Genomic DNA, 13,295 nt, shown 5'->3' with positions numbered 1-13,295 from the left:
GATTTTCAATGTCTCTTCCATTTTTATTGTTCTATGATTCTCTAAAGAACATGAAGCCAAAAAGCCTTGATCTCTGTTAAGGGACTAGCGATCTCAATCAATCAACAACAAATGTTTATTAAGCTATTCTATGTAGCAGACATTGTGTTAAATACCGAAGATTCAAATGTAAAAAGAGAACTACCTTTGCTCCCATGGAGCCTCCAGTGTATTGGAGATGAGAAGTAAACATAAGTAAATTTTTAAACTACACAAAATAAATGCAAGACAATTTTGCGGAAACAGTATTAGAAGTTAGGAGGATCAGAAAAAAAATTTCATATAGAACCTAGTCTTTGAGTAGAGTTTTTAAGAAAACAAGAGACTCTAAATATTAGATGTGAAGCGTTATTTTTTTCTAGGAAAGGGGGAAAGACAGTTGAAAAGGACTGAGATTGAATATTGTATGAAGATAGGTTTATTGGCTGAGGTCTTAGACTATAGAAGGGTGCTCTGCATATTTAGGCTGGAAAGATAGGTTGAAGTCAGACCCTGAAGGACTTTAGCAGCCAAACAAAGGCAATAGGGAACTAACAAGAGTATTCCAGAAAACAGTGCTCTCTCAAAGAGACAATCTAAATATTTTGATTTCCTCTCCTACCAAAAATAATCCTACGTGAAAAATGGACTTTTAAAACAGCATGGATGATTACCAAGCATTCTTAGAGAGAAAACCAAACTGATATAATCTTTGAAATTCAAAGAAAGCAGAAAAAAGAAACAACAAAGATAAATATTTAAATAACTCAAAAGGACTGCCTGGCAAACTTTGATTACATGTTGAAAGTAGGAAACAAGTCCCTAGGGAGTGCCACTTAGTCTAAGGGTTATTGAAATGAAAAGAATGATAAACTCTGCCTTTGAGTGTCCCAAATAGATACCCCAGAAAGGGAGAAAGAAACAGTATTTATGATACATGTCAAAAACAATATACCACAAAGAGATCAAGGAGAAAGGAAAAGGAAACTTATGTACAAAATTTTTGTATAGAAACTCTTTTCTTAGTAGTCAAAACTGGTAGCTAGCAGCAGCTATGTCTGAATCAATGAGAATAATGAATTCCTTAAAGGGATTACATATTGTCAAATTTGCACTATTCCAAGTAAAAAAAAATGCATGAAATACCATGATTGGTTTAAGCTCAATGGAACCATGCAGCTCAGATTCAGACAGTTCAACCACTTCAGGGAACTCACTATTGTCACTAATTAGGACATTGCTGAATATAGATAGAATGGAATCTTATTGTTTATTAACAAATAATGAAGTGACATTTCAGAGGTACTGAGAGACTTCTGTGATCTGTTGTTGAATGAAGAGAATAGAACTAGAACAATTTACACAGAAACAACTGTATAGAGAACAAAAACTTTGAAAGACTTTAATACTCTGATTAGTCAATAAAGCAATAGTCAAAAGGACTGAAGATACCACCCACTTCTTGCCAGAGAAATGATAAATTTTATATATCAGAAAGATATATAGAAATTTAGACATGATCAATATGAGAAATTATTTTGATGAACTAAATTGTTTTGATATAATGAATGTATTTATTTTTAGTTTTCTACATTCACCTCCATAAGATTTTGAGTTTTAAATTTTCTCCCTCTTCCTCTCCTCCCCCCTCCACAAGACATCTGCAATCTGATATAGGCTATACTTACACATTCATGTTAAACATATTTTCTAAATTTTAAAACTTCTAAATTTTGAAACTAAACATTTTCGTCCTGATATAAAGAAGATTTAGAACTAATGGGAGGAACCACAAGAAAGAAGAAACAAAACAAAACAACAAAATTAAAAAGGAGAGCAAATAGTGTACTTTCATTGCATTCAGACTCCAAAGTTCTTTCTCCAGATGTGGTTAGCATTTTCCATCATGAATCTTTTGCAGTTGTCTTAGATCCTTATTGCTGAGAAGAGCAAAGTCTATCAAAGTCAGTCATCATACAATGTGGCTGTTACTGTGTACAATGGTTCTGCTCATTTCAGTCAGCATCAGCTCATATAAGTCTTTCCAGATTTTTCTGAAGTCTGCCTGCTCATCATTTCTTTTAGCACAATAGTATCCCATTAAATTCATATACCACAACTTGTTCAGCCATTCCCTAAATGATGGATGTTCCCTCATTTTCCAATTCTTTGAAACCACAAAAAGAGCTGCTATAAATATTTTTGTACATGTGAATCTTTTTCCCATTTTTATGATTTCTTTGGGATACACACCTATAAGTGGCATTGCTGGGTCAAAGGGTATGCACAATTTTATAGCCCTTTGGCCATAATTCAATATTGCTGTACAGAATAGTTGGATCAGTTCACAACTCCACCAACAATACATTAGTGTTCCAATTTCCCCACATCTTCTCCAACATTTATCATCTGTTTTGTCATGTTAGCCAATCTGATAGGTGTAATGTCATACCTCAGAATCATTTTGATTTGCATTTCCCTAATCAATAGTGATTTAGAACATTTTTTTTATAACCATAGATAGCCTTAACTTCTTCCTCTGAAAACTGGTTGTTCAAATCTTTTGACCATTTATAAATTTTGGAATGACTTGTATTCTTATAAATTTGACACAGTTCTCTCTCTATTTTAGAAATGAGCTCTTTATCAGAGACGCTGGCTGTAAAAAAAAGTTTAACATCTTTCTGCTTCCCTTCTAATCTTGGTTGCTTTGGCTCTGTTTGTGCAAAAAGTTTTCAATTTAATGTAATCAAAATAATCCATTTTGCATTTCATTATGTTCTCTTATCTATTGTTTGGTGGGACAATAGAGAGGATGAATGAAAATGACCTCAAACAAACAGTATTAAGGTTAGAAACAGCCCAAAGAAGGAAGAAGGGAAGTTTATTAGGTGTAAAGACACACAGATTGAGTGGTAATACTAGTATTAAATATGTACGTACCAAATGACAAAGCATCTTAAGACTACAGGGGGAAAAGCTAACTTAATTATAAAATTAGAAAAATAAGAAAGATAATAATCACAAATTACTTTATTATTCTTCTTTTAGAGTTAGTCAAAAAGAAAGACAAATAAGAAAGAATTTGAGGAGCTGAAAACAATTATCAAAAAAAGATATAATAGATCTTTAGTAATTACTGAATAAGAACCTAAAGAAGTATAACTCTTGCTATTGTTGTTGAACATTAAGGCATCTTTATGAAAATTCATCATGTGATAGTGTGAAAAAGAACTCATAAATAAATGCCCAAAAGCAGAAATGTTAACCACATGCTATACAGATTTTGACAAAAAATAGCTAGTAAGTGAAGTATGAACAACAAGAACTACATGAAGCATAATTGCAAATAAATGAATGAGTTAAAAATGAATCATGTAAACAACAGAAAATGACTTTTTAAAATGATCACTGACTTGGAGCAAAGATAGCAGAGTACAGGCCAGGAGCCAGCTTCACTCTGGCAATATTCCTCTCCAAACAACTTTAAAATAGTGCCTTGAATGAAATTTTGGAGAAGAGCCAAGAGAAGGTTAAAGGGAGATATTTATCCAGGATAAGACAAAATAGGAAGTCCTTAGGAGAAGTTACATAACACAGAAGTAGGTTCAGGTTTAGAGCACAGCAGGAGTACCAGCCATGGGCCTTGGAGACAGTCAGAACAATGGCAGTAGCTTTGGAAACTCTCAGCCTTTATACAGTAGTGGTGTTGAAAAAGATTGCAGGGAACTGTTCAGAAAGAGATTAAAGGGGACCTGGCACTGACTGGCAACTGTATAGTTTACATGTAGTTCTAGATCACAGTTCCAGGGTGGAGGGGAGAGTTTGTGAACTAACGCAAGGGAGCAGTAGCCCAGATCACAGTTTCAGGGATAAGAGAAGTGCTAGTACTTCTTGCTTCAGAAGAGCAAAGCCCCTTCCTGGTTAGAAAATAGAGCATGGAGAAGGAGAGCATTTATCACACCTTTCTCTGGATAATGTCACTAGGAAGCACTGATAACATGCAGACCTCCAGAGTTAGCTCTGAAATTAACAGTGTAAAAAAACCTGAATTTCAGTACAGTGGCTCCCAACTTGAACAGTATAGCAGAAGATAGTTTCAGCATAAGGTTCAAAATGTAGAAATAGTCTGAAAGAATGAACAAACAATAACAACAACAACAAACAAAACTTGAATATATAAAAGCTACTATGTTGGCAGGGAAGACCTAGATATCAACTTAGAAGGAGACAGTTACGGGCAAAATCTCAAAGGAAAATATTAACTAGGCCCAAGGCAAGCAAGAATTCCCACAGGAGTTAAAGATAAGAGTGGTAGATGAAATTTTGGAAAAGAAATGGGAGTAATGAAGTAAAATGATGAAAATGGAATTAACAGATTGGTTAAAAGAGGCACAAAGAAAATAACACCTTAAAAAACAGAAATAAAGGCACAAAAATTCACTGAATAGAATTCCTTAAAAAGCACAATTGGCCAAATGGAAAAAGAAGTACAAAAGCTCGCTGAAGAAAATAATTCCTTAAAAATTAGAATTGGGCAAGTGGACACTAACAACTTCATGAGACATAGAGAAACAATAAAACAGAATCAAAACAATGGAAAAATAGAAGAAAATATGAGATATTTCATTTAAAAACTTACCTGAAAAATTTATCACAAAGAGATAATTTAAGAATAATTACACTACTTGCAAACCATGATAAAAAGATCCTAAACATCATATTTCAAGAAATTACAAAAGAAATCAGCCCCATATCTTCAATCTAGATGGTAAAATAGAAATTTTAAAAATCCACTGAGAGATATCTCAAAATGAAAACTCCCAGGATTGTTATAGCTGGAGTCCAGAGTTCCCAGGTCAAGGAGATAATATTACAAGTAGTCATAAAGAAACAATTAAAATATAATGAAGCCACAGACAGGACCACAAAAGATTTATCAGTTCTTACATTAAAGAAGCAGAGGGCTTGCAATATGACATTCTGGAGCACAAAGGGGCCAGAACTGCAACCAAGAATCACCTACCAAGCAAAACTGAGTATAATCCTTCAGGGAAACAATGGATATTTAATGAAATAGAGGATTTTCAAGCATTCCTGATGAAAAGACCAGAGATGAATAGAAAACTTTCCAAATAATATCAGAAGTGAAGCAAGAATGCCAATTGTATCTTTTTATTTATTTTATTTCTTTTTTATATTTAAGATTTTTTATTTTTAGTTTACAACACTCAGTTCCACATAATTGTGCATTGCTGATTTTCTTACCCCCCACCCCCGAAGATAACATGGAATCAGATATATCTTCTACATATAACTTCCCATTGAACTTATTTACACTGTAGTCAAGTTGTAAAGAAGAATTATGACCAATGGAATGAATCAAGAGAAAGAAGAAACAAAACCAAAAAAAAAAAACCCAAAAACAAACAAAAGAGAAAAGAGAACAAAGGGAGGAAAAAAAAGGAGAGCATACAGTGTGCCTCAATCTGCATTCAGACTCCATAGCTCTTTCTCTGGATGTAGATAGCTCTCTCCATCATGAGTCCTTTGGAATTGTCTTTGCACCTCCTATTGCTGAGAAGAGCGAAGTCTGTCAGGGTTAGTCATCACAGAATCCATAAATCTGTTGTTGTGTATAATGTTCTCCTGGTTCTGCTCCACTTGCTCAGCATTATATCATGTAGATTTTTCCAGGTAATTATGAAGTCTGTATCATCCCCATTTCTTATCGCACAATAGTATTCCATTGCCTTCATATACCACAGCTTGTTCAGCCATTCCCCAATTGATGGGCATCCCCTTGATTTCCAATTCTTTGCTACTACAAAAAGATCTGCTATAAATATTTTTGTACATATGGGTCCTTTTCCCACTTGTGTGATCTCTTTGGGATACAACCCTAGAAGTGGTATTGCTGGGTCAAAGGGTATGAACATTTTTATAGCCCTTTGGGCATAGTTCCAAATTGCTCTCCAGAATGGCTGAGTCAGTTCACCACTCCACCAGCAATGCAACAGTGTTCCAATTTTTCCACATCCTCTCCAGCATTTATCATTTTCCTGTTTTGTCATTTTAGCTAATCTAACAGGAGAGATGTGGTACCTAAGAGCTATTTTGATTTGCATTTCTCTAAGCAGTAGTGGTTTCAAGCATCTTTTCATATGCCTATAGACATCTTTAATTTCTTCCTCTGAAAACTGCCTGTTCATATCCTTTGACCATTTCTCAATTGGGGAATGACTTGTATTCCTATAAATTGGACTCAGTTCCCTGTATATTTTAGATGTGAGGCCTTTATCAGAGACACTAGTTGGAAAGATTTTCTCCAAATTTTCTGCTTCACTCCTAATCTTGGTTGCATTGGTTTGTTTATACCAAAACTTTTCAATTTAACATAATAAAAGTTATCCATTTTGCATTTTGTAATGCTCTCTATCTCTTCTTGTGTCATGAATTCTTTTCTTTTCCATAAATCTGATAGGTAAACTATTCCTTGCTTTCCCAAATTGCTTATAGTATCAGCCTTTATTCCTAAATCATGAACCTATTTTGACTTTATTTTGGTATATGGGCTAAGATATTGGTCTATGCCCAGTCTCTGCCCTACCATTTTCCAATTTTCACACCAGTTTTTGTGAAATAGTGAATTCGTAGCCCAGAAGCTAAATTCTTTGGGTTTATCAAAGAGTAAATTGCTATAGTCGTTGACTACTGTGTCTTGTGTTCCACTGATCCAAAACTGTTTCTTAGCCAGTACCAAGTAGTTTTGATGACTGCTGCTTTATAGTACAGTTTAGTATCTTGTATGGCTAGGCCACCTTTCCTAGAATTTCTTTTCATTAATTCCCTAGATATTCTAGACCTCTTGCTCTTCCAGATGAATTTTGTTATTATTTCATCCAGCTCTGTAAAATAACTTTTTGGTAGTTCAATTGGTATGACACTGAATAGATAGATTAATTTAGGTAAAATTGTCATTTGTATTATATTAGCTCAGCCTAACCATGAGCAATTGATATTTTTCCATTTGTTTAGATCTGACTTTATTCACATGAAAAGTGTTTCATAATTATGTTCATATAGGCCCTAGTTTGTCTTGGCAGATAGACTCCCAAGTATTTTATAGTGTCTACAGTAACTTTAAATGGAATTTCTCTTTCTATCTCTTGCTGTTGGGCTTTGGTAGTAATGTATAGGAATGCCAAGGATTTATGTGGATTTATTTTATATCCTGCAACTTTCCTAAAGTTGTTTATCATTTCAAGTAGTTTTTTACTTGATTCTCTAGGATTCTCTAAGTAAAAATTGTCTCAATTATTATTTGACATAGTGTTATCTTCCAATAGTATGTTTTTTAAAGCTAGATAAATACACAAGAAATATAGAACACATAAGCAAGTTCATAATTAAGAAACAAATACACCCAATAGTCTAGTGTTGAATTAACCTCAGAACAGAAATTAATAGTTAAGTGACTTCATATTTAGTAAGATCTTTTTGGAAGATTGGAAAGTAGACTGATGGGAAGTACTTTAATTCTACATGTTATATCTTATACAATAATAATACCAAATATATAAATTATATAAATATAAAAACATTAAAATTAGTATCAAATAACAGGCTTTAACATTTTAATACCATGGCAGGGAAAACATTTACATCAGTAATAATGTAAAAGAACTTATAAACACAAAATCAATTACCTTAATTATATAAAGTTTACAGGTTTTACATAAAAAATCAACAAAATTAAAATTTTTAAAAAGGAGATAAAAGCTTTATATGAAAGGTCTTTGTCTGTCTTACACAATATATAAGATATTGATATCAATTTAAAAAAAATTGCAGCTCTGCTCCAGTAAAGAGGTGGTCAAAAAATATGAGTAATTAAAAAAAATACTATAAAAGTTTTTCAATAGCCTCTCCGAAGGAGGACCCTTCCAAATTACTAAGAATTAGTGATGTGCAAAGTAAACGAACCATGAAGTTGAGCTTTAGTTAATAGCTTTAGAAACATCCCATAAGCAGGGTTATGGTTACCCCCTAAATTTGAACAATAAGAGATAGAAAAGAGATTACCTCTCTTGGAAATCAATCTCTTACTACAATATGGGTTTGGGGAATGTCTAGAGATAAGATACACAGACATACACACCACACACAAACACACACACACGTAAAATTTTTCTACTTATGCCCTCTATTTTCTGGCAAAACTGATTTATGTGATACTCTGCATATATGGCCATTTATCCTCTGCCTCACACCCCTCCCCCCCCCACATGCCTCGACTATTTTTCCTCCACACGTAGAGTTCTTGGAACCTCTAGCTGTCTTCAGTGTTAAGTTCTTGACACCTAAGGTTAAGTTCCAACTCCTGCACAGTCTTTCCTCACTGTTCTATATGCTCCCTACTCCATATAATTTTTTATGTTCTTGTATTTATCTTTCAGTGTGAATATTGTTCCCCCTACTATAATGTAGGCTTATTATTTGAACAAATTGCTTCATTTTTGACTTTGTATCCCCAGCACATAGAGAAGTGCCTTGTATGTAGTAGGCACTTCATAAACACCTTTTGGATTAAATTGAATCAAATAAGAGTAAATATCCCAAAATATAGAGTATTAGAAAATACTGCAAACACATTTCCCCTTCATACTTCTCATCTCCCATAACATAAATTATTTCTGGATGTCTTCTTTTGGAATTTCCTTCAGACTTAGAGTATGAGGCATGAAGGAAATCTATCTTATTATTTTACAATAACAGAAAAGTCATTAATCAGCTTGATTGTCCAACTACTTTATTTGCTACGATAAGTTCCTAAGAAATTTTATTTGTTTCCACTACTTATGTTAACTCTCAAAGGAAGAAAATTTGCTTATTTTAAGGGCAGTTAACATATATGCATGCATACATATATACATCCACGTATTATATAAATTAATAGTATAGCTTTAAAAAACCATGCAATTTAAAACCAATGAAAATGGGAATGATTCTTTTTTTTCTTTTTTTTGCAATTTAATTCAAATTTTACTGCTTAGCTTTCATTCAGTTATCATCAGTTCTTTCAAATGGGAAAGCCAAACCAAAATACCTTATTGGAAACAATTTCAACATAATATCAAGTTTCCAAAAATCCTCAAGGAAAAGTGAATAGCACATTCTGTGGATAGTATTCATTATTAACTTTTGGGTGTAGAAAGAAATAATTATTTCCTCACTTCAAATATTCTTTCATTATTATCTCACATATATAAAATCCTACTGATTTACTCATGAGAGTTGTAGCAACCTCAGAAACTAACCAGGATAAGTAAAGAAAGTAAAGATGCCAAATATAAAGCAAGAAACACACTAGAAGAAGGCTAATTCATAGTTTCAGAGGGATTTAGACTTTGTACCTGAAAGAACAGAAATAAAAGAATAAAGACAGCAGAGGGTCCCTACTGTTCTGCTTTTCTGTTCTCGTTGACATAATCTCCAATCTTTGGGCATTAACTGCATGTATGTATGTATATATGTGTGTATATGTACAAATGTATGTGTATATTTATATGTATGTATACAGATACAGATAAGTTCTTGATTCTTTCAAATGCTGAGTCTGGTTTTGTACCATTCTCTTATTTCCACCTTCTCACATTGAATTTTATGATGACAAGTTACAGCTGGATGATATGATACATGAAGATACATATGCATTCTAGTATGAGATAGCTCTACGAATTAAAAAAAAAGAATGCAATCCCCTGACCTCATTATATGTCAGTTCTCAGGTAAAGAAGGTTTAATGTCATTAAAGAGATCCAGAGTGCTTGAAGAGTATCTCTGTGCCACAACCCTATAAAAAAAGAGATCACATTTCTGGGTTTGTCACTTTGCAGTTATGCAAGGTGCTATTTGATCTCAGCAAAGATCTACTTAACAGTGTCAACAATAACAGCAAGAAAGATTAGGTGATGTGGGGTGTTGGTTATTTGGATCTTCAGATCCAAGTCAGGAATATCACCCTATACTTACTTGGGAAATTGGAACATTTCCTACCATCATTATTCCTCTGGAAGTCATATGTTACAAGCAGGAAAAATAATGGATTCAATTTGACGAAAGTTTTTTTTTTAAGTCTTCCTAATGCTTCGTTCATTGTTCTTTTTAGAAAAGTCTAAATTGATCTTTTCTCTAAATGTAATTTTTAATTTCTTCTTCTCAAGCTTGAGAGATACATCCATATTATGACATTTTGAAAAAAATTCTGGTAAAGAAGACAGAATGAAATAAAATCGTCTAGCCTATCTCTGTAGTACAACTATTCCAGTGAAGATTGAGGAAGAGCATCAGACTGGGAAGTTGTAAGAAAATCCAAAGGCCTTTTCTTCCCATATTGGCACTGTGAGATAGGTAGAAGCCTGCAGAAACTGGGAACGGGGGTCCATCCAAGAAGGATCATGCTGAACAAAATCTTTTAGCTAATGGACCAAGACAGTGAACTGAACCCATGTAACTGCATCAGGGAAAATAGACCACAGGACATCATGAATCTTTTTGCTCTGACTACAGACCACAGTCAAAGGGCCTTCTCATAGACAAGGGCTAGATAGAGATCAAAACTGTATTGGAACTGAAGTGGGTCACTGATCCTTCCAACACAGAGACAAGAGCTGGGAACTGAAACTGGGTACTTGGACAAAGAACTCAGACAAAGGGTGATCCTGTAGTATTGTGGGACTAATTCAGCAGCTGGGTTGGAAAATGTTCCAATTCCTGAGCTGGGAGTGAAGTCTATAGCAGTTCAAATAAAGGAAAGAGCATGGGCCAGAGAGAATGAGACTAAAAGTCAGTTGCTTTGAATTAACAGGGACTTCTTTCACCCTGTGTGGAACTAGGGATACTGGTGCTCTAACCAGAGGAAAATCTGCAGCTGTATCACATATATCCCAAATGAGGATTAGGAGTTAACAAAGCTCAGAACAGAAAGGGAGAAAACAGACTAAGAGGTCAGAGAGTTTAAGGGAATAAAAAGTCCTAGGTCATTATCTGAGATGTACTGGAGATACTTGAAGAAGACAACTCTAAATGAAAAGACCTTAAATAATATAGAGGAGATCCAAAGGCAGACTCAATATTATCTATAGAAGTTGATAATTATCCCAATTATGGGACTCAGTCACAATACAAAGTCTCAATTGAGGACTGGAAAAATGATTCAATATAATAAGGTACAAATGATAAAGAAAAATTATGGATCAGGGAGAGTCAAGACACAAATTTAGAAGAGACTAACTCTGAAAAACAGAACATGAAACAAAACATAGCTTAGTTATGAAGTCCATTAGAATTCTGGGAATCAATGAAGCACATCTTTCAAAACTATATTAGAAGTGAAATCTCTAGAGGAAAGATAAGTGAAAGAAATGAAATCTCTAATGAAGAAACAAGGAAATAAAATAAATCATTTGGTACAGAATGTGAAAAACCCTATGTAGATATGTAACAACAACATTGCTAGCAGCTACTGTGGCTGTGTAAGACCGATAATAGCAGCACACAGAACGTCTGTGATCTGCTTTTCTAAGGAAAGCAACTTTAAGGGGTTAACAATCTCAGTTTAATTAAACATACATATATCATTCACTTAGTTCAGGGGGAAAAAATCAGCCCCCTGAACTTCAGGGCAAATGCAAACAGAAATTACAAGCATACATTATACACAGAGCAAATAACACAAACCAGTCTATCCATAGCAACACATAGTTACCAGAGAAGCACCAACATCTGGATTATCAAAGCTGGAGGGGGAGACTGTTTCAATGGCTTTCCTGGAGTCTCATCATTCTTTCAATGAGTGTACCCCAAAAAGTCAACTGTTAACCTTCCAGGATATACACCCCATTCAGGACCTTGAGGGATGGAGCCAAGTTAACATTTAGGGTGTGGGAAAGTTCCTCAACCACCAGAACCACATAATATAGAAATCAATGACTTCCAGTTATTTTAGTGCTGAGAAACACTCCAAGACAAAAAAGATCCCACTTTACCTTCCCCATTTAAACAAAGGCCAGACTCATTAAAGGCACTTGATAGCATTAGCATCCCAAAAGAGGAGAACCACAAAAAATCCTTCCCTGATTACCATTACATAATCCACCTTCCAGGATCCTTGGCCTTAGAAAATCTAAATGACCATGGATCCTGGAACAAATAGAAGCACTATACATTGCAATCACATTCAGGGAAGTAAAGTATAACAAAGCATATCATTCAGTATCATACCCCAAAATACTTGTCCACAATACAGATACCAGCCACCCCTAGGTCACAGCACATCACAGTTTCCTCCATCAACATAGAGTGTAGAAGTAAAGTCTTTCTTGAGGGTGTGTCCTTCTCCCCACACTGCCCTTACAGTCTTCCTTCTGGCACCCTCAGGTATTAGCAAAGTCCCAACACCAACAAAAAGTCCAATAATGTTCTCTTGGGGATGTATCCTTTGCCCCACACTGTTCCACCACCCTGCTTCCAAGTTCTGAGGGGCAGCTGAGCAACAAAGCCAACAGAGTAGGGTCCTGGGGGTCTATGGCACTTACTCCCACCCAACATAGTCAACTCCACCCACCCACCAGAGAAGGAGGCAAAAAAGCCCATTCAGCACCTTGCTGCAAAGTTTCCATATTACCCCAGGGCTGAACTCCAAGCTCCTGGATTCCTGGTCATCCAGCTCCTGTTGGGCACTCCTGGCTTCTGCCAGAATCCCCGTGTAGGTGGTTCTCCACCTTTGCTCTCAACTCAACAAAGTTGTCTTGAAGGCACCTCACCACTTTCCATCTCACCTTTCCAAAGTTCTCATGCAGGCTGTCCTCTGCTGTGGCTGGGTCAGTATGTTGGCCACTGTCCACTTGTTCTCTCACCTCACCAATGGCTTCTGTCAAGTCTGTATGCAGGCTATTCTCTGCTCCTGTTTCAAAGCTCCACATATTTACAATCTCAGGAAATTCACCCTTCCAGCACAGTCCAGAGCCAGGCTAATCCACTCAAACCCTGGCTCTGGCCATCCCCAACTCCCACAAGCCTCTTTTTTCCCCACAGACTCTACTCTGGCTTGTCTCCTCTGGAGTGCTAGAGGGGTAGGGATGGGGAAGAAGAGGTTATCTCCCAGGGCCCCTGCTCTGAGCTCCCAGAATACCACTCCCATCACTGCCACTTGCCTGCTTTCTTTCAGGCCTCTGCTGCTCCTGGGGCTCCACAGAACCACAGCCACCACAAGT

At 35.5% G+C, this 13,295-nt stretch overlaps 1 protein-coding gene across 1 annotated transcript in view; it reads right to left on the bottom strand.

Annotated features, from left to right (window-relative positions):
• The window catches only part of LOC118857835 (serotriflin-like), a 54,881-nt gene extending 41,877 nt beyond the window's left edge, over positions 1-13,004 (bottom strand). Inside the window, exon 1 of the mRNA XM_036768338.1 lies at positions 12,861-13,004. Within this exon, the coding sequence (XP_036624233.1) occupies positions 12,861-13,004 (144 nt within the window). The remainder of the gene's footprint in view (positions 1-12,860) is intronic.
• Between the last annotated feature and the right edge of the window lie 291 nt (positions 13,005-13,295).

The sequence above is a fragment of the Trichosurus vulpecula genome, chromosome 7, assembly GCF_011100635.1.
Source record: "Trichosurus vulpecula isolate mTriVul1 chromosome 7, mTriVul1.pri, whole genome shotgun sequence".
Lineage (NCBI taxonomy): Eukaryota > Metazoa > Chordata > Mammalia > Diprotodontia > Phalangeridae > Trichosurus > Trichosurus vulpecula.
The sequence above is the reverse complement of the archived record's forward strand: the minus strand, read 5'-3'. Positions and strand labels throughout refer to the sequence as shown.